This window comes from Peromyscus eremicus, chromosome 6, assembly GCF_949786415.1.
Source record: "Peromyscus eremicus chromosome 6, PerEre_H2_v1, whole genome shotgun sequence".
Lineage (NCBI taxonomy): Eukaryota > Metazoa > Chordata > Mammalia > Rodentia > Cricetidae > Peromyscus > Peromyscus eremicus.
This window is the reverse complement of record NC_081421.1, coordinates 28,879,349-28,901,814: the sequence shown is the minus strand read 5'-3', so window position 1 is coordinate 28,901,814 and position 22,466 is coordinate 28,879,349. Positions and strand designations below refer to the sequence as shown.

The 22,466-nt window shown below is 39.3% G+C and overlaps 1 protein-coding gene across 2 annotated transcripts in view; it reads left to right on the top strand.

The window, feature by feature from the left end:
- LOC131912994 (EGF-like and EMI domain-containing protein 1) overlaps nt 1-20,226 on the top strand; it is a 615,403-nt gene extending 595,177 nt beyond the window's left edge. Inside the window, exons 8-12 of one of the 2 annotated variants that reach the window (XM_059265325.1) lie at nt 2,381-2,503; nt 5,094-5,294; nt 7,246-7,419; nt 17,295-17,423; nt 20,038-20,226. In XM_059265325.1, the coding sequence (XP_059121308.1) occupies nt 2,381-2,503; nt 5,094-5,294; nt 7,246-7,419; nt 17,295-17,423; nt 20,038-20,183 (773 nt within the window). In that variant the 3' untranslated portion in view covers nt 20,184-20,226. The remainder of the gene's footprint in view (nt 1-2,380; nt 2,504-5,093; nt 5,295-7,245; nt 7,420-17,294; nt 17,424-20,037) is intronic. The other variant, XM_059265324.1, reaches the window with a different exon arrangement.
- The last annotated feature ends 2,240 nt before the right edge of the window (nt 20,227-22,466 follow it).

Here is a 22,466-nt window from a genome sequence, read left to right as displayed (position 1 = left end):
TATAAAACCAGCCATGAGTTCTATCATATGTTAGTTACTATGAGGTATTTTCTAAAGGTGGGAATGTACAAGAAGAGATGCAAACAGTCCAGCTAGCAGGCCAGTGGTCAGCCTCTCCGAAGGGCGGAAGCCTCCTGCTGAAACCTAGAGAAAGGGTAAAGTGTCATTGGAGGGACAGTTGTCAGTTCCCAGGGAGGAATTCCAAGTTAATCAAACAGCTAGACACTAGGAAGGATTTGTAAGTTTTCTTCAGCGACTGAACAGAGGCTGGAGTTTTTCGCTCTCATGCTTTTCAGAGCTGAGTGGTTAAGAATTTCACCTCAGTACCGTGAGTCTTCCAGTTTGAGGAGTTAGATTTTTCTGTTCAGGTGAGTGGTGCTTTCTCTCTCTGTAGTTGTGTTGTGTTCTGCACAGCAGCCAAAAGCCGTAAAGTATGAATAAAAGAGGAACACAGACAAGCAATGATTTCATTAAGGCTGTGAAAAGAAATATAGAAAGCAGCTGGTATAAAGGTTTAAGTGACAGTGTTTTCTAGAAAAGACTTGAGTGAGGGCTAACCCCGTGAAGTCTATAAATGTGAAAACCTGAATCCTGGTCCCTAGTATCCACATAAAAGGCTGGGCCTGTAATCCCAGAACTTGGAGATGGAGACAAGAGAATACCCTTGACCAGCTGATCCAGTGACTAAGAGACAGTTTCTCAAAACATAAAGTGGAGTGAGCATTGAGGAAGACCCATGATACATGTGCACTACACACACACACACACACACACACACACACACACGTAAATCCTACCATAGAAAAGGTAAGTTTCTGTTGAGCTTTTGAACTGAAGTCAGTGTGCAAGGTAAGAAATTTCCCTGGAGGAATGAAAATGGCAAAATAATCTGCCTTTTATATATTATATTATAACATATAATAACTATGAGAACAAAGGAAATATTTTCAGATTATGTGATGCATCTAGCCCCTTGCTAGCTGAGACCTGTGAGGCCCTGTTGGTAAGAAGGCTTTTTTTTTAACCAAAAAGAAAAGAAAAATATCTAAAATTAAAAAAGAAAACACACAAACACTACTGTTTTAAATGAAATAAAAAATGTTTTATCTTTTGTTTTTATCTTCTGTGTTCACCTTGTTTAATCTAAAGGGCAGAGAAAGGCTTAATATAACAAAAACTAATATCCGTAATCTTCTGAGTGGAGCACCTTGTGACATTTTGCAGGAGAAAGGATGCACTGTGCCCAAATGACCTTCATTTAGATAGTTTATGGTGACCCCTCACCTTGACTGGCTGATTGCATTTCCTTTCCTTCCTGTCTCTTGTCTTCATTTCCGTGAGTCTACTGACCCTTCCAAGGTTAATTGAGACATTGACCTCTTTGTACCTGTGGTCGCTCATGTAGTCCTGGAGCAATAGGATTCTTTAAACTCAGCAGTGACAGCCACCCAATCTAACTGCTCAACACATAGAGGCTAGAACTGAGCCAGGGGCTAAAAGCCAAACCTTCATCATGTAATGCCAGGAGGCCCAGAGCAGAGGGAAACAGAGTGAGTGTCTCCTGTACCCTTCCACTCTTACGCTCAGAATGACCCTTTAAAACTCAGGCCAAGTAGATTGCTGTTTGGCTGAATGGTTTCATTGACAACTACTGGAGCTTTTTGATTTTCCCCAGGCCAGCTGAGTCTTAAGAACAAGCATTCAGGATTGTAGAATTCTCAAATGACAGTGCTATATACAGGACAGCTCACCTGGCAAGACATTCCAGGGGAATGGAGAATGATGTCACAGCTGTACCAAACCCCCACTCAATGCATCCTCAGCATGTTTGAGCAAACACTCTGAAATACTCCGTAATTCAATACACAATATGTGAAGGAAGTACCTCCTCCTTCTTACAGACATGCAGTGCTCACTCCTCTCCCTGGTTGAATATGAGGGGAATGTTTACTTGGGAACACCCTTTGATCTAAGGTCTTGAGGAAGAGGCACCTCATGAAGTCTGGGGCTGTCCTTTCTGCAGCTGTCAACTGGTATTAAATGGAATTCTTTGGATCTTCGCTCTCAATTCTGTCTTTTTCTTCCTCAAGTTCTGTTTATTCGGTCAGATTGCTTTTTAAACAGGAAAAAAAGCAGAGATCTCTTTTCCTATGCTTATAAATGCATTTAAAGATTATTTACATTCGTTTAAATTAAGTAACAGACATGAAAGGAACGCGCAAGAAAGTAGGTGCCATTATGTTTGTGTAATAGTTTCTTCAGTGTCTGAGAGGTGGGAAACGGTTAATCAGTTGTAATTTAGAAAGGAGGCCTCTCAGAGCTTCTGCAGTTTTGTTGAATTCTGCTTCCTGGAGTAACACAAATGTCCTTTGCCCTTCAGACTTTGATGAATGTGAGAGCGGAGATGCCTGCTGTGCTCAGCTCGGCATCAACTATTCAGGAGGCTACGAGTGCAGCTGTCAGGAAGGCTTTCAGATCAGTTTGGATGGTTGTGGATGTGATGGTAAATTCCTGAGCTCTCATGGAAAGACTGATGTGATGTGCATTCAGGGGGCAGGAGCTGGGAAGTGGGTGTTTTCCAAATTAAGGAAATGTGGAGTTCTGTGAGTTTGTGCCATGTGACAGCATATGTACTTTGGTGGCCCTAACTTTGAAGAACCTAAGATCTTCATTAATGAAATGAAGATAGCAAGAGGGGTAGGAAGTAAATTAAGTTCTAGCCTGATGTTTGGCTTAGATAAGCACTCCACTAAAGGCAGCTCTGATTAGTATGATGTTCATTGGTCCATATGCTTTTCACATATATGTATACAGAAGAGAGATTCGGAGTGAGTTACACACTGCTGATGGGATCTTCTCTAGTATGCTGGACTACAATTACAGAGTTGGTTGTTGAAAATCATTTTCAAGACAAGAAATATGAAAGAACTACCATATACCGGAGCCCCCACTCCTCTGTATAGAATGGAAGAGTGAGGTCAACATGCCACACAATATTTCACATCCATCATTATTGCTGCAGTACTCACAATAACCAAGACACAGAACCAGCCTAGATTTCCATCAGCAGAAGAATGGCAGAAAATGTGGTACATATGTACAACAGAATTTTATCCTTCCCAAGAAAGATGAAATCAGGCAGTTTTCAGAAAAATGTATAGAATGATGGGTCATTTATATTAAGCAAAGTAAAGCAGATCCAAAAAGACAATTACTACATTTTCTTTCATATGCATAATCAAAATTTAAATCTGTTCGTGCTATGAAAGTAGTAAAGAGACAGAAAAGGGAAGGGAGAGATGATAGGTGGGAGGGGCCAGAGAGTGTGATGGGATACAGGAGAGATGGTAAGTGGGAGGGGCTAGTGAGTGTGATGGGGTACAAATGACATAAAAGAAGAAGGGCAGACTATAGGGGAGGAAGGGATTAAAAATAAGGACAAAGGATAGGGTAGGGCAAGGAGGGAAGATAAGAATGAGAATCAAATTAAATGGCATATATGTATAAACATGCTATAGTATAATCAATTGCTTTGTATGTTTAAAAATAATTAAAAACAAAATTATCTTAAATATATAATTGATTTTTTCATTTTGCAATTATTATTATTATTATTAAAATATTAAATTATTAAAATGTTATTAATATTAAAATCTGTATAGAGGCCATAATATTACTATCTACTCCAGTATCAAGTCAAATATATGACATTTTTGTCACAGAGAAAGTAGAGTTTCATTGCTTACAGAAACTGATACTGAATTCTGATGGTAGCCAGGCTTTAAACTACTACAAGCCAGCCTTCAGTATAGATCAAAGAAAAACACACTGTGCTATCTATATACACTAAACACAGTGGAGTATATTACCATTTATCATTTCCATCCAATTAACAGAGCCAACAAAAGCTGCATTTTATGCACCATCTGCTCCTAAGAGGAGTGAGCCAAGATATGATTGCATGGCACAAATGCACACACTTGCACATATACACAGGGGTAAGGTGTGCACCATCTGAGGTAAAGCTGGAGTGTGGCTTCAGTCTGGGACTTTCCGTGTATCTAACACACTGACTGAATATAAAGTCAGACTCAGTCATAAATCTGGTAGTTACATGAGAACAGACTAGTTAGTATTCTTCTGTGCCAAAAGTTCTTCATAGACCCTGCATGGAATTATACAAAAAAATCAGTATCCACTCACATACTTAAGCTGAGAAGTTAGTACATTTCTGCAGAATAAGGCACGGCTTGGATTCATTGAATTTAAGTTTTCTGTTCTTCACTCAAGCTACACGAAGAAGGCATCAGAAATCCCTGGTTTATGTGGCCAGTCTTCAGTAATCTTGCAAATGCATGAAAGCCAGTCACTAGGTATATCTGATATTGAGGGGTATACTTGCTTTCTGTGTGGCAGGATGCCGCTGCTGGTTAATGAAGGTCACATAGTGCCTCAAAGGGCAGATGCTGGTTAACTCTACTCTCCCTAGATGTGGATGAGTGCCTGGATGTCAACGTGGACTGTGGCCAGCTGTGCATCAACTCTGTGGGGACATATGACTGTGCCTGTGAAGAAGGCTACAGAGTCGGAAGTGATGGAAGAACCTGTCTCCGTCAGTAGCCAAGGGATTGTGCTGGGTCTCCTAAATTTCTTTCACTTCCTCTTCTTCAGGGTGCTGGTGAGGGAAACCTCACAACCCTCACTGCCTCCCTCCTTTAGGTCTCTGTCTTTCTGTCTACCTTCTCTCCTTCTCTCCCTGTCTTTCTCTCTTCCTTCCCTCTTCTCTTTCCTTCTTTCTCATTCCTTCCCTCTGTCATGATTCCCTCCATCCTCCTTTTTCTTCCTCCTCCTCCTCCCTTTTTCTTTCTAGCTTTACTTTATTTCCTTTGTACTGTGTCTACTGTAATTCAGCCCCATGCAGTCAGCATCTGGCTGCTGGTACCATGGGCCTCTGAAGAGCCTGCTCAGAGCTCTTTGCCCATCACTCATCCCTGCTTGGCTGTCTAGTTCAGACTCTATCTGTCAATGCTTGGTTGCTTTTTCCTCCTTCTGTCTACAGTGTTGAAAGCCAGTCTCTTCCTCTCTGGTCTGAGCTTTAGGTGATGAACAGCTAGAGGAGGAGGAAGAGGTGCTGGATATCCTGAGGTTTCCAGGCCATCTGGTTCAAAACCCACCTCAGCCGTTCCCTTATCTTGATCCCTCTCTGATTGCTTCATATGAAGATGAAGACAATAATGAAGAAGACCAGGAAGCAGAAGAAGAGTTCCAACAGCTGACAGCCCTGCACAGAGTAGGTGAGTGAAGGAATGATTTCTTGTTAGTCTATCCTCATCATTAGATAACTCAGGCATGTTGTCCAAGTAATTTCAAATGTTAAGATAGGAGATCTAGCAGAAATATGGGACCAAAACCTTTACTTTTGCAGAGCTTTCTATAAATTTATCATCTCTTGACTTTCATTTTTTTATACAATAAAGGAATAATATGAAGGTATTTGTAGAAATGGGAGTATGGGGTGAAGAAGTATGTTGATGGTTCAGTGAGTAAGGGACTCACTACTATGAATGACCTAAGTTCAATATCTGGGACCCACATGGTGGAAAAAGGTAACCCACTCCCAACCATTATCTCCTCACCTCACCACATGTGCCATGGCATATGCATACATATATATACATGCACCTAAATAAATAAACACATAAAAATAAAAGCAAAACTAGCAGTAATATACTTGTATTATAATTAATTTATAAGACTATCTATAAATGCTTCTGCATAAAGGTAGAATATTTAAATGTTTCTTTACTAAATTTCTGCTGCTTTGGCTATTCAAAATCAGAATAAATGTAGTTGAGACCAACAAACATAGACCAAGTGAAATCATTTGACCAAGGTTTGGAAAGAGAGATATCTAGTTATATCTCTGCTGTCTTCTCTTCAATCATTTGCCAATCATGAGATGTGCCATGCAATCCTACAGACAGCTGTTAAGAAAATGAGGCAGGTGCAGTGCTGAGCAGCGCAGTTGTGATGAACAAGCACAAAGTGGTAATCAACTCTGCACAGAGTAGCAAGGCCCCACATCCACCCATCTCCCCAACACCAAGATGAGGACAAAACATGAGCCCATGTGTAAACAACTGAGTAAACGAATACCTCTATGCTTTCTCATAGCAGGATAATATCCATCAAGAAGAGAATGAAGAAGTGAATATATTGCATTTCAGTAAGAAATAGAATACTATGCACACATAAAAGATATTTGTGCACACAGTGTAGAAGAATACTACAAACATTATGGTGTCGAAACCTGTAGCTGTAAGGTTTCACCTGGTCTCACCCAGCCCCATGGTCCCGCAGCTCCTTATAAAATAATCACTCAGAAGCTTAATATTATTTACAAACTGTATGGCCTATGGCAGGCCTCTTGCTAACTAGCTCTTATATTTTAAATTAACCCATTTCTATTAATCTATGTTTTGCCACATGTTCTGTGGCTTAACAGTGGTCTGATGGCATGTTGTTCCAATGGGCGGCAGGCTGATGTCTCACTCACCTCTGCCCTTCTTCCTTCTTGCCTACTGCTTAGATTTCCTGCCTGCCTATAAGCTGCCTTGCCATAGGCCAATACAGCTTTATTTATCAACCAATCAGAGCAACACATATTCACAACATGTAGAAAGACATCCCACAGCAGAAACATGACTACAAATGCGCTTACTTTACAATTCTATTTATGAAAAGTTCATAAGAAATGTGTGGTGTCAGAAATTATGGTAGTGTTTTATTTATGAGACTAATAGCATTGACATTTTAGATGACAGGTAATGGGCAATACCCTGATCTGAGTTTGTAGGCCACTGGCAGGTGTATTTGAGATATGTACACCTTTACACATGATAGTTAAGCTTCAATATGAATTTACTTTAAAATTTATCCATAGAAAAGTCTAGAAAGGAAAGAATAACAAGCCTGGACTATCTGTCCCTTCTGTGCTCTAGAATCAGTCATAGGCCTGGTTTATGTTTCTCCCCTATTGCCCTTTATGGAAGGGACAGTAATCTAGTATTATAACTGACCAAAATAAAATCTGCTCAGTGTTGAGAACTATCTCTTTGCTAAAGTCCTCTTCCAAATTTTCTTGGGAAAGATACCTAATCTGATTTCTTTGGGGAATTAAGAATTTTGCTTTATTTTTAGTTACATGTGTAGTTAGGAGCCAACTAAGCTGGTTTCCCATGACAGTCTGTTTAGATGGCACCTTTGGCCTGGACTGCAGCTTGAGCTGTGAGGATTGCATGAATGGAGGGAGGTGTCACGAAGGAAAGAGTGGGTGCTTCTGCCCAGAAGGCTGGACCGGCATTCTTTGCAATGAAAGCAATACCTTAAGAACTGGTGTGGACCGACAAGCTCCTTTGGGTGAGTTCTCCTCAAAAGAAGCACCCTAAAATATACTGATTAACTATCTACTGAGAGATAGCAATATATTTGTTGTAAATAATGAATGATGGTGAATGTTGGCATCTGTAAATTGAATATATGACAGAAAGGAAAGATTTCATATTCTCAGGGGAAGGTAATGCTCTAAATCCTGCTAACCCACAAAACAAATTAATAAAGGTTCCTAATAAGGTCGATCTGATAAAAAAAAAACCCTGTGCTCAAATAAATCACCAGCACCTGGCCAGCTATTCCCAATGGAAAAAGCAGGAAGGTTTGTGTTACAAAGTACAGTGAATTTGCTTAAAATTTTCAAAAATGAAATTATTTAGCTGGGCTTGCTTCTGTTTTTTACCTCTCTTCCCCCTTTTGAAAATCATATTAACATAGCCAATGGTGATAGTTTCATCTTTTTATATAAATCTCTCAAGAGAAACTATCAAAAATTTAAATATGATACCATCCAAATATCATTTCATTTGTATTTTAAATGAAGACAGCTTTTAGGAGTTAAAACTTCCATGTGATAAAATATATTGATTTTTTTTCCTCTTTTTAACTTTCTCATATACTTAAAAATATGTGTCTTCATGGTTATCTGGAAGATGGTTGAGCAGATTTTTCCTTTTAGCTCCATGCATGCAAGGAAAAAAGAGCAGAGATATGGTCTACTGCATGTCACAGGCATAGGACCCAGGTCCTGACACAGTGACATCTTTTGGCCAGCATGACTCATTCGGGTGAGCAGGCTGTTCCCCATGAGTCCCTGTTAGCATGTTCTCTGCTTCTCTGACCCTTTGAAGCAGCTCACTGTCTGTACGTAATATATACCTAGTCACTGGGAACCTTCCAGAGTGAGGTACCTATAAATTCCTCTTATTTTTTTTTAATCTTTATCATAGTCTTTGCCAATTGGCTATGTGTAGGAAGTTAAATCACCCGCTACTTCATTTTCTGCATTTTGTTAGTTCTGTGGCTGTTGTTCCACTAGGAACTCTGAAGATCTATTTCTGCCTGTCATGTAAACCTTCACGTGATGGCCTCTGTAAGCCTTGGTCTTTCTAGTAGATGTGAAGCACTCTATCTTACTGTATTGAAATTCTTTCTCGGAGAGTGTACTCCTTGGTCAGGTACAATTAATTCTTATTTATTGTGAGTTACTCTACATTGGAGTGCCAACCACATCAGTAGACATAACAAATGTTGGTGGAGACCCTCGATTATATTGACCCATAAGATCACATACTCCAGCCGGGCGGTGGTGGCGCACACCTTTAATCCCAGCACTCGGGAGGCAGAGCCAGGCAGATCTCTGTGAGTTTGAGGCCAGCCTGGGCTACCAAGTGAGTTCCAGGAAAGGTGCAAAGCTACACAGAGAAACCCTGTCTCAAAAAACCAAAAAAAAAAAAAAATCACATACTCCATATACTCCATAATATAAAATGTACATAATGTCATCATATGACTATTACAATATAGAGATTTACCATGCAAGCCCCTTGATATTCCTATGTGGTTTGAACACATGGTCCTTGATGTGGTAGCATGGGAAATAAAACTAGATAATCTACTTCTGAAGCATCAGAGGAAAGCATTGCTGATACGAATCTCACACTGAGAGATTAAAGTGAGCTAGGAAATAAAAGGACAAAATGTCCATGTCTTCACACCTGGAAAACTTTGTAGATGCCCTGAGTATTCACAGAGCCTTTCTGGAAGGATCTGCTTCAGAAAGCAGAGGCTAAGAAGGAAGACAGAACAATCCAAATCAACCCAAGGTTTCAACTGATTCCTTAATCAAAAGGGAGTGGAGATATTCTTTAAAATCCATATAAGTTACTTATTTTAAAAATGAATGGCATTTTAAATGCAACCCAGGAAATTAAAAATAAAATTGAGTAGAAATCAGAAAAATGGGGCTCCCAACTGAGATGACCCTAACCCTAACTCTAACCCTCCCCCACTGAGTAGATGACTATCCCAGTATCTTCTTTGGTCTACTATGGAAATATCTACTTAGACTTCTCAGGAACTTGTTTAGTTAAATCAATAAATGATTTCAGTATCACTGTGTATTATTCAATTTTAATATCAGGGTTTTTCAGAACTGTTGGAACCCACTAGCAGGACTGCATAAGAGGATGACTGGACCACAGGCCTGGGTGCCAGGTGTTTGTGAACGTCTACACTTGACTATAACTAGCAAGGGTCTTTTGCTCCACCCCTTGGCATTGTTATAAATAGCCCTTTGGAATAAAGCTCTGGGCCGATGGATAAGGATCCAGGTCCACCCGAGGCTATCCTGCATTTCTCTCTGTTTCTCTCCCCTCTTTATTTCTAACTAAGTCTCTTATTCCACAGCAACTTATAAAAAAAGACATTTAACTGGGGGCTTGCTTACAGTTTCAGAGGGTAAGTTCATGATCATCATGGAGGGGAGTAGGGTGATAGTTGGCAGACGAGGTGCTGTAGCAGTAACTGAAAGCTTACATCTTATCCACTAGGTGAAGGCAGAGAGAGGGTGATACTGGACCTGGCATGGACTTTTGAAACCTCAAAACCCACCCCCAGTGACATATCGCCTCCAACAAGTCACACCTTCTACTCCTTCCTAAATAGTTCATCAACTAGGGAGCAAGCATTTGAATACCTGAGCCTATGAGGTTCATTCTCTTTCAAACAACCACACTAATGGTCTCTCATTTTGTTCTGTTTTGCTTGCCATGGCCAAAGCAACTATATTCTCCTGATAGCCATCCAAATTCTTATCACTCTGAGAAATATTTGTTTATCTTTTAAAAAATACACTAAATGGTTGCAATGAGGTCTACTAGGAATGACAACCCCGGTACAGAAGAAAAACAAAACAAAATAAAACAAACAAACAAACCACACACAAAAAAAACCCCTGGTCTTGCCCTATGAAAGTTGTGACCTGGTTTGACAAACATAGATTATAAAGGTTAATAGGTATTGCAAATTAAATACTGATGCATGGTTGGAAGTAAGACCATAGTAAGATTCAGATTTTGACAGAGAGAGACTTACAGAGAAGTCAACAAGAGAGATGAAGTGAGGCTGCATGAGGAAAGAGCATTCCTGAGCAAGGTGGGAAGGTATATGGTCTGTCAAGGACCTAAGATAGCAGCAAAGACGTGCAGAGCTAGTGGTGCAGCAGGAATTCTGCTAGTGTAGTGGCTGTAGTGTAGTATAACTGTAATTAATGAGGCAATTGCATATAATTTATCTGGTAATCAAGAGAGGTTTATTTCTGGGGTAACTTACAGCCAATAGGGGTTGGTTACAGGATCGGGAGAGATGAGGTACCATCTAGTAGAGAACTCTGGCTTGGTCTCCTATCCAGCTTTCAGAACCACGAGGTATTCAGAAGGGCTCAGCACATACACACCTCAAGTCTTAAGGGGCTCCCTCTTAGCCATGCTCCAGGGGTAAGGTCATAGGCAGGTATGGCAGTTATCTGTTGTCACTCTAGGGGCAGTGTTTCAAGGTCAAAGCTGAAACAGCTACACACTACATCTCCCCCTTTTGTCTAAATAAGAAAATTCTAACCTAATAAAAAATTATTTACAATAGGGATGATTACCAAATATTGTCCCGGAGGAATAAGAGATAATGACCTAGACAAGATGAAACTATACCAACAAGAACAACACCAAACAAGAAACACATACTGAAATCCAGAGGAGTCTGGAACATATGTAAATGGCACATTACAGAAATCCTTCCAAAAGATGTCCTACCTTGAAGATCCTGAATCTAATACTTAATAAGTTCTAGCTAAGATTCAAGAAGATTGTAGTTATAACTGTTAGTCTCCAATCCCATCAAAGACCCAAGAAGGAATATAATAATACCTGAGAAACAGGAGAAGGATATAAGCAACTTTCGGGAGTCTTGCAAGAGTAGACAGAGACAGCTGGCAGCCTGGACAGTCACCTAGATGTTATCAATATCATTGGTGCATTCAAATTGGATACAGACCTAGAGTATCTGTTGAACCATTCTCGGAAGCAGGTTTTTTGAAAGACTATCCTACGCTGTCTTTGCAGAGTTCAAGAGTCGCTTTTCCTTGTGTCCTGCTTGTACCAAAGGGACAGTATTTGTACTGTCAAAAGTTGAGGCAAGGGCATTTCTTTGTCCAATAGGCCATTTTTTTTGTGTGTGTGCCAAGAAGACGACAAACTTTCAAATGGAAATGTCTCAGAAGCCCAACATTCTCTCAGGATCAGATCAGTGCTGTCAGGAGCAATCGCGTCTCACTTCAAAATAATTCCAAGTTATCCAAACATTAAAATGCTATATTCTCTAGGTCTATGAAGTGTTTGAAGACTACTTATCCATCTGACATATGTTCTGTAAGTCTGAAGAACCTAAATAACATAACTATATAAATGACAAGCATGAGTGACTATAGCTCAGTAAGTCTTCTCTACTAAAATAACTTAAGGACTAAGGCTTTCCATAACATGATAAACAGTCTGTAAGCAGATGTACCATATAAGGACAATGACCTAAGGATTGTAACAATACACAAAATAGCTTAAACAGAGGTAGGAATGTATATATAGTACAATATGCAATATGACAATAATCCTAAACATATATCAATATACAAAATATCCTAAACAGAGGTAGAACATACATACAGTATGACAAATATAATTTTATATCTGTATCAAGATACAAAATATTTCAAACAGGAGTAGAAATATATGTACATTACAACAAATATAGTTCTGTATTTGTATCAATATATAATTTATCTTAAATAGGAATATAAAAATAGTTTGCATTTGTATCAATATACAAGAATCTCTATCAGTTCAAATTATCTAAGACTGATATTTTACTAAATTAGTTGACTAGTAAATACAATAATCTACATTAATACCATATACTTATCCATTCTCCTTTTTCTTTTCTAAAAAAGAATACTGAGTCTGAATTTTATGGTTCGACCCCCAATGCTACAACCATCCATCTATAACTCTAAGAAAAATGAAACATTTGGGAGAGGGTTGTCATTCTCTTATAGTTACTTCTTGCTGTTTAGGAGGCAATGGTATCTCTGTGGAGTGCTGTAAGAGAGCTTAGATTGTTAGGTCTCAATAGAGCTATCCATAAAGTATGCAACTAGTCTCAGAAATGGATAAGATTGTCTGATTTTCTGCCTAAAAGTGTAGTGTGATGGACCATCTCATCTTGGAACTGTCCTGAAGAGTTTTCAGTCTGAAGCTGATCATGAGTATTGTTCTTAGGTACCATGGTATCATTCTGGACTGGGTAGAGTTGTTGTTGTGGGGCCCCATCTTCCTTCTGGAGACTTCAGAAATTGATATCGGAGAAGACTTATTTTTTACTGTGGAAAACTTGAGCATTATTAATATCAAAGTGGAAAGTTTGGTTTTAAAGATAACATGACATGTAAAAAGGTATTCTGAGAAATCAAGAATAAGCATGGAGAGAAATAGAATCTTGGTGACAATGGTCCCTTTTTATTGGTTTCCTTCTGTTCCACACCAGACAGCTCTTCTGATATGAGACAGAATGTCTTAAATTTTTTCTTTTAGCAATATTCTTGGGTTTAGAGAAGGAGGAAGCCAACTTCCAAATCCAAAGCCAGCTTGATATATAATTGAATTGGAACCATAACTTTTCTAGAGTTAAAGAGATACAGATGTTAGGCAGTAAGATTTTACCCTGTGTAGATTGGTACCAATAGATTCTTATCTTCTGTTGTAGATATTTGGATATCCAAGGCCTTCTGTTTTCTGGAAGATGGGTATTTCTATTATCCTGTAAAGACAAAAACAGAACCCTGCCCCAACCCCTGTTTGTTAAGTTTTTTTACAACTTGTAGAGATTACTTCTCCTCATCTAGGGGTTTCTCCTGTTCAAATCAAATTTTTATTAGTTGTTGGTATCCATAGCTTTTCTTCTCCTGTGGAAACAAAAGCAAAAGCCCTTCCCCAATGTAGGATGTATACTGGTTTTCATTCTGAGGTCAACGCATTTTTTAAATAAACCAGTTGGTTTAGCTCAGAAGTTTTGTCTGTTGTCCAATGTCTCTCTGCAGCTGTTGTTCCTTTCTCATCAGCATTGAGAAAATTCAAGGTTAATAAAGCACTATGCAATCTATTTCTAGGAGTCATTGTTACCTGTTGCTGTTTATTTAGCATCTCCTTTAAAGTTCGAGTTGATCTTTCTATGACTGCTTGGCCTGTGGGATTGTGTGGTATACCTGTAACATGCTTTATATTGTAATAGGCAAAAAAAAAAAAAAAAAACAACAGTGTCTCATTTTACTGGAGACATATGCTGGGGCATTATCTCTCAGGTATTCCCATGATGGCCATTACTTCTAATAGGTGTGTAATCACAGAATCAGCTTTTTCAGAACTCATAGGAGTTGCCCACTGAAATCCTGAATAGGTGTCAATAGTATGGTGTACATACTTGAATCTTCCAAATTCTGCTAAATGAAACGCATCCATCTGTCAAATTTTATTTCTTTGTATACCGTTTGGATTGTTTCCTGCAGGTGATGGAGTTTGGTTATAGAAAGAACAAGTAGGACATTTTTTTTACAGTTTCCTTGGCTTGTTGCCAAGTGATAGAGAAATCCTTCTTCAAATTTTTGCTATTTACATGGTGTTTCTTATGAAATTCTGAGACTTCTAGCACGTTACCTATTAGTAACTGAACAATCTCATTGTTACCTTGTGCTAGAGGTCCTGGCAGACCCATATGGGATCAGATGTGAGTTATATAAGGGATACTTCCTATTCTTGATTATTTTTTGTAACTGAATAAATAACAGGGTTAATTCTGACTCATCAGGGATAAATTCTTCAGTCTCAATATGTAATACCACTCTTTCAGCATACTGAGAATCAGTAACTATGTTAAGAGGTTCCAAAAAATCCATTAATACCAACAGAATAGCATACAACTCCAATTTTTGAACTGAATTATAAGGACTTTGAATGACTTTCCTTAAATTTTCTGATTTGTAACCTGCTTTTCCTTGATTATTTGTATCTGTGTAAAATATACAGGCTCCAGATATGGGTTTTTCTCTTATAATGCAAGGTAGAATCCAATCAGCTCTCTTTATGATTTGAATTCTATCACTTTTGGTATATTTGCTATTAATCTCTCCCCAAAAATTACCACAAGCTCTTTGCCAAGGTTCACTTTCTGCCTATAATTTGTCAGTGTCATCCTTAGTTAAAAATACTACAATTTCTGCTGAGTCTATTCTTGTTAATTGACAAACTTTCAATTTTTATTTTAAAATCAAGTCAGAGATCTTTTCCACATAAGTTTTTAATTTTTTAGTCTGTTGATTTGGTATAAATATGCATTCCAATATAAATATCTTCCCTCTGCATTAAAATTCCTGTAGAAGAATGCTTAGAGGGTAAAATAACCAAAATGCAATCAAGCTTTGGATCCAAATGATCCACATGTGCATCCTGTATTTATTTTCCTTTCCACCAAAGCCAATTCTCTCTCAGCTTCAGTTGATAATTCTCTTGGACTATTTAAGTCCTTGTCACCTTCTAAGGTTTTGAACAAATTACTCAGTTCATCATTTTTTACCCCACCAACAGTTCATGGGAACTGTTGTAGGTGGGAAATGTCTCCGAATGACCTTTGAAAGTCATTAAGAGTCCGTAATTGATCACTCCTAATTTGCTCCTTTTGGGGTCTATTTTTCTGTAGACCTATCTTATATCCTAAATAATTGATAAAATCTCTTCTATGTATCTTTTCAGGAGCAATTTGTAATCCCCAACAAGTCTAAATTTTCTTTACTTCTTCAAAAATTTTTTTCTAAGGTATCTGTGTTTGAATCAACTAGTAAAATATCATCCATGTAATGATGAATTATAGATTCAGGAAATTGTTTACATATTACTTCCAATGGCTGTTGTACAAAATATTGGCACAGGGTTGGGTGATTTAACATTCCCTGTGGGAGAACTCTCCATTGGTATCTCTTAACCGGTTGAGAATTATTATAAGTAGGCACAGTGAAGGCAAATCTTTCTCTGGCTTTTTCTTGTAAGGATATTGAGAAGAAGCAGTCTTTTAGATCAACAACTATAAGAGTCCGTCCTTTAGTTAGCAAAGTAGGCAAAGAAATTCTAGATTGCAGAGAGCCCATTAGCTGAATTACCTTGTTAATTACTCTTAGGTCTGTTACCATTCTCCATTTACCAGATCTCTTTTTAATAACAAAAACAGGAGAATTCCAATGGCTGGTAGATTCTTCAATGTGTTGAACATTTAACTGCTCTTGAACCAGCTGTTCTAAAGCTTGTAAGTTCTCTTTTGTCAAAGGCCATTTTCCAACCCAGACAGGTTTATCAGTTAGCCATTTTAAAGGTAGGGCTGTTGGCACTTCTGAGAGTTCAACAGCAATTGTGCTCTGGTTTTGTACTACCCACTGCAGTGTAGTGTAGAGCTTTTAGTTTGTAGCACTGACAAGTCACAGCAGGATTTCAAGCAGAGGATGCAGACTCATGCGTGTGCATCTGCAAAAACACCAAATCGAAACACTCATTTTCTCCATGTAACCAAAATGACAACATTGCCCCTGTGTGTGTGTGTGTGTGTGTGTGTGTGTGTGTGTGTGTGTGTATGTGTATTGCAGGTACACATTGTGCAGGTATGTGTGGACACCAGAAGTCAACCTCCAATGTCATTCCTCAGGATGCTATGCACCTTGGTTTTTTTAGATGGGGTCTTGGTGTTTGTTTTGGTCTGTTTTTTAGAAAGGGTTTCACTATGTAGACTTGGCTAGAATTCATTATGTAGACCAGGCTGGCTTCAAACATCCAAAGATCTGCTTCTGGTCAGTGAACTCAAGTCCTCTCATTTATACCACAAGCATTTTATCAGCTGAGTTATTGTCTCACACTTGGACTTCCTTAAGCTGTGTGTGTGTGTGTGTGTGTGTGTGTGTATTTGTATATATATTATATATTATTATATAATATATTATATATTATATAACTATATTAATATAACTATATTATATTAATAACTAAAAGCCAGAGATGGTGGATGACTAAAACGAAAGTGTCTTTCAGACACAGCAAGGCAACTGTGCATATGAAATCACAGAAATTGAGACAGCATGTACTTGACCTGCATAAGCTCAGATAATTCCAGCATGGAAAGAGGTGGTCATGAAGTCCCACCCCTAGCTGAGGAGCTTTTGGCAATTGATAACTTCTGGGATAATCCTTGTTCTTTAAGAGTGTGACCCCTAGTAGGTCTACCACAATTCAGCAGAAGATCCCATATCTAAGAATCCATGAGTATCACAAATTAGACTTGATGTGTTTAAAAGAAATGCAAGAAGATACCAAGTTGCATATATAAGGGAAGTATGGTGATTTGAGAAGAGTAGCAAGAGAAGGTGTGAATATAATCAAAATACATTGTAAGAAATTTTCAAAGTACTATTAAAAAGATTTATTTTTAAAGTTTCATATATTTATACAATGCATATTGGTCGTATCTACCTTCTACTTCACTCCAACTCTCTCTGGTACATCTTACCCTTCATTCCTCCCAAGCTTCATGTCTTTCTATGGATACATGTAGTGCCGCCCGTATGTGCTTGTGGTCCTCTGCTGGGACGTGAACAACCTACCATTGGCCAGCTCCCTAAAGAGGAGTGACTTTCCTTCACCAAACCCATCAACTACCTATAACTTTTCAGATGGGGTGGATTCTCAGATTTTGTATTTTATAAACAAAGGTTGTAGCAATTTCTGCATGTGAGCTAATATTTACTTCTTTTCTGTACCCTGCAGGATGCCTGAAAGGGTTCTTTGGAAAGAACTGCAAAAGAAAATGTCACTGTGCCCACAATGGCCATTGCCACAGGATATATGGTGCCTGCATGTGTGACCTAGGGCGCTATGGAAGATTCTGTCATCTCAGTAAGTCACAGCCCACAGCCATGATTTCTCCCTGTGTGAAGGACAGTGGCTTAGGATAGTGCGGGGCTAGAAACAGAATATCATTTCTGTTATCGGCCCTGAGCTGTACCAATATGAAATAATAACCTTTGAATATTTTATCTGATAGTATCAGATGTTTGAGCACAAAAATTGAATCAATAAACCTGGTCAAAAAGTTTGGGAAGATCATTTTTCAGCAACAAATATTGACATTCTTAGGATTTGAATAACAGGCTCACATATTTAAATTCACTTGCAACTATAAAGAGTAAAGACTTAAGAGAAACCTAGCAAACAAGTGGTCATGGTGGTGATGGTGGTGGTGGTAGTGGTGGTAACTGTGGTGATGGAGGGGATGGTCGTGGTGGTGGTTGTAGCAGTGGCAGTGGTGATAATGGTTAATATTTTGAATGACACAATCTTTAGGAAGAGTGCACATGTCCTAGTTCTTCTAAGTTTACTTATGAATGTCATTTGACTAGTCCCTAGGACCTCAAGTCCTACAATTTATCAATGTTTTTCTAGCCACACCAAGTGCAACAAACTGAGTACCTTAAAACATAAACCCATTGTCTGACAGTTCTGGAAGCTGGGAGCCCAGTTTGAAGGTGTCAGTGGTTTTCTGGTCCCTCTGATGATGTTCAGGCCTCTTCCTGCCATAGGAAATTCCTTCTATCATCATACAGCCCTTCATTGGTGCTTTCACAACATGCAGGTCTCTGGACAAATCCCTCCATCTGTAAGCTCATTATGTGTATTGAATTAGAAACGCACATATCCCAATACAGCCTCATCTTAACACATTATAGCCTTGATGTACTCGAAGTAATGTCATATTTTTAGGTTCTGAGAATCAGGTCTTCAAAATACGACTGTTGGATATTCTATCTCCATGCCTGATACTAGATTGCCCACAGAGATCTGTTCCACTTTTTCTTTTTATCCAAACTTGTTTCCAAGCAAATATTCTGGAATAAACAGAATAGCCTAGAACAAGATAGACCCTAGTCTTGGAGAGTCTGATGTAGCAGGAGTCTTAAAAGTTCTTACTAATAAAATCAAACCTGGAGCCAGGTATTGGGATGAACAGTGGATGATCAGAGAAACAAAATGAGCCACAGCTAACCTCACATGGCCAACTTCTCAGCTGATCTTGTTTCCTCAGACTGGAGGCCTCTGAGTCCTCATCCAGAATGGGTTTCAGCTGAACTGCTGCTAGAAGCCTGAAAGCTTAACCAGCCAAATGCTTAACGAGGCCAAATGCTTCTAGTTCCTGGTCCTCATGCCTTATATATCTTTCTGCCTACTACCATCACTCCCTGGGATTAAAGGTGTGTGTCACTATGCCTGGCTGTTTCCAATGTGGCCTTGAACTCACAGAGATCCCAGATGGATTTCTGCCTCTGGAATGCTAGGATTAAAGGCATGAGTGCCAACATTTTCTAGCCTAAGCATCTAGTGGCTTTTCTGTTCTCTGACCCCAGATAAGTTTATTAGGGTACACAATATTTTGGGGAACACAATACCACCACAATCTGATGCTCTCTGTGGAACATGGAGGTCATGAAAATGATCACTTGTTATCAGAACTGGAGCCGTTATTGAAAAGTCCACATGGCTCTCTTGATTGTCTGGCTTTAAAGATTATTCACACTGTCCCTGGCAACCAGAACTGGGATTTGCTTTGAGCCATCATAAGTACCACATAGAATGAACTCTACTAATGTCACTTCCGATCCCCCAGGGAAGCAACACAACTCACTGCATTTTCTGCAGGCAGCATGCCACAGCAAAGACCATCAGGGCACACCAAACAATTACTTTGAGCCCAGGAGCACCTTAAAGCACATTTCATTTGAGAAGTCTCTGGAGAATTGATAACTGGGAAACAAAATAATTGTCAGAGATATGTTTTAGAAAGGGAAGTGAGCTGTTCTAAGAACTCAGCTGAGAGAGTGGGAAAGAGGAAGAGAGAGAAAGCATGAGCTGTGGTATGCTATCCTAAACACAAGGGCAGGAGGTTTGCAAGTTAGAATTTCAGCCCTGATTGCGTCATGTCTAAAACTCAATGGCCTCGGGAAAATAAAGAAGACAGGACAAGCAGTACTTGCCACAGAAGTGGTCAAGATAATATCACTGTCACAATGGAAGCTTTGTGTAATCTCTGTGATGTAAAATTATTTCTGATTACCATATAATGAGAGGGAGTAAGGACAATAGCCAACCTTCACATAAGTGCTTGTCCATCATCTCCAAGCTGCAGCAGGATGATGAGGGGCCTGGCAGCCAAAGCAGTCCTTGGAGAATATTAAGTCCAGGCAGCAATAGAGCACATTTGAGAAGCAATCTCTCTCCCAGCATCACTGCAGCCTTTTAAGTAATTCAGCCTTCACTGTTCATGTCCAGTTGCCAAAAAGCAAATGAATTGCCTGATTTGAAAGACATTTGTTGCCTCATTTTTCTTTGGCAGTCATGATGATCCCGTTATTCTACTTATAATCAGGCCCCAAAGAATGTCATGCTTATGCACTAACACTTTCAAATAGACAAAGCATGGTTTTCAGGTGACCAGTCTGCTTCACTCTGCTTGCAGGTTGTCCCAGGGGGACGTATGGAGCTGGCTGTTCTTTGGAATGTCAGTGTGTGGAGGAGAACACCCTGGAATGCAGTGCCAAAAATGGTAGTTGCACCTGCAAATCTGGTTACCAAGGCAACAGATGCCAGGAAGGTACAATCTGATGATGAATTTTTGTACTTCTCTAATAATAAATGATCAGCCTTTGTTCAGTATTGGTCATTAATTAGGTAATCTGCACCAGTGTCCTCCGAGGTGGGAATGCTTTATTGATCCCCTGTTCTGGGTGAGGAAACTGAGAGAAGGGGGGCAATACAATTATTTAACTGTGTCTTCTTGGCCACTGCTCTTAACGGTCCCCATTCTAGCCAGAGCAAAGGAAAAAAAGATCACACATCTTAAAATATACCTAAAAACAATTGAAGATAGATGATATAGAGTCATCAACCAAGGACCTGCTGTCTTCCAGAATGAAAGACCATACCCTTTCATCTAAAAATCCATCATCCAAATAAATTTATTAACAGTTCCTTAACCATGGAGAGTTTAAATGTGAGTACCAGTACTGTCATTTCTCAACTATATAGATGTCACATAACTATTAGACAAATCTTTAAACAGCAAGCTATAATTCCAATCATAAATAGTGCATAGATATGGTGTGATTGCATGTAAACACTGGGAAAATGGTGTTCCAGTGTGTCAGTAATGTCATTCCTGGCTTGTAGACTCTCTGGGATGATGCTCATGTTTTGGTGTCTGGTCATTTTGTCACTGAACCCCATTCATGCCACTTCTTACAGATGCAGCTTGCAGCTTTCCTTGGAATTCTTTTTGTTGCCCTATACTACTTCTTATCTTCTGATCTACCACATTCACCCATTCCTCTTGTATTTAATACTGATTGATCATTCTCTGGCTAGAGTCTGGGTTCCATGTGGGCTATCTATGTTTTGTTTCCTCATATTTTCCCTCACTCCTGCAATAAAGACACTATTCAGTAAATCTTTTCTTAAGTCAACACAAGTGTATGGGGATTCATGTTTATTGTCTACGTATTTTTCATTAAGTACTAGGTATTCTGTTTTAGGAAAAAAATTGTCACACCCGCTTTGCTCTTTCATAAAAACTGCACACATGACAAACAAAATGATCAGGACTAATGTAAGTTGTCACATCATTTGCAACCAGAAGAAGATACTGGGTTTGGATGGAAGACACCGTAGTGTTGAGTCCACTCACAGGAGCCGGGGAATTGAAACTTGTCTTAGAATCCCTTATGCACTGGTTTAGGAAAGTCCGTGACTATAAACTTGTACCATATGAGCAAGCCCAGAGGGTATTTCAGTGGCTGGATTTTGACTGTCTAAGTAGTGAGGAAAAGAACTTGAGGAAACATAACTCCAATCTCAAGCAAATGTGTTTACTATGACACAAGGGTGGGTCTCATGTCACTCTCTCAATCTCTGTCCTGATTTTTTTTTTATTTTTATTTTTATTTTTTTTTTTAAATTTTTATTTTGCAATACAATTAAGTTCTACATACAGGCACAGAGTCCCTTGTTCTCCCCCCTCCCGCCCCCCTCACCTTCCCCCCAGCCCACCCCCCATTCCAATCTCCTCCAGGGCAAAGCCTTCCCCACAGACTGAGATCAACCTGGTGGACTCAGTCCAGGTAGGTCCAGTCCCCTCCTCCCAGGCCGAGCCAAGGGACCCTGCATAGGCCCCAGGTTTCAAACAGCCGACTCATGCAATGAGCACAGGACCCGGTGCCACTGCCTGGATGCCTCCCAAACAGATCAGGTCAATCAACTGTCTCACCCACTCAGAGGGCCTGATCCAGTTGGTGACCCCTCAGCCATTGGTTCATATTTCATGTGTGGGTTTATATGAGAGAGAATTGTTGAGACCAAGGTCGGATAAAGCACCGAGACAAATCTGCCCTGATTTTAAGCCCTGTGTTAGCTTTCTGTTCATGTCCCCACAGAGGTGTCATGTTCTGGAAGTCAATACACAAGGATATAATACCATGTACACACACCTGGGTAAATTTAATTTATTCTGACAACATTTCCTTAAAGCAGCTGCTGAGTATACTTTATTGGAAAAGGCTTCTGAGATTCCCACTGTGAAAGAAAATGAGTTGAAAGTGTATGTAAATCAGCAAAATAGAGAGGTCACCATAATCTCTAGAAAACATATTATTTTTCAATCAGATAACTTTGTCCAATTCTGATAGTTTTGTCTAACCACAAAATGAAATTATGAATAAGACTGGAGCATGTGAATGGGCTCACCATGATTGGCAGCTGAAATTAAGGCAAAAAGAGCTCTTTAAGAGTTGTGCAAGATGGAAATCAGGCCTGTTGTTTTTTTCTGTGTGTCTACAGCACTGGAGTAGTCCAGGGCCAGACACATCTTCAAGATTCTTACCTCCGGGCCTTGTC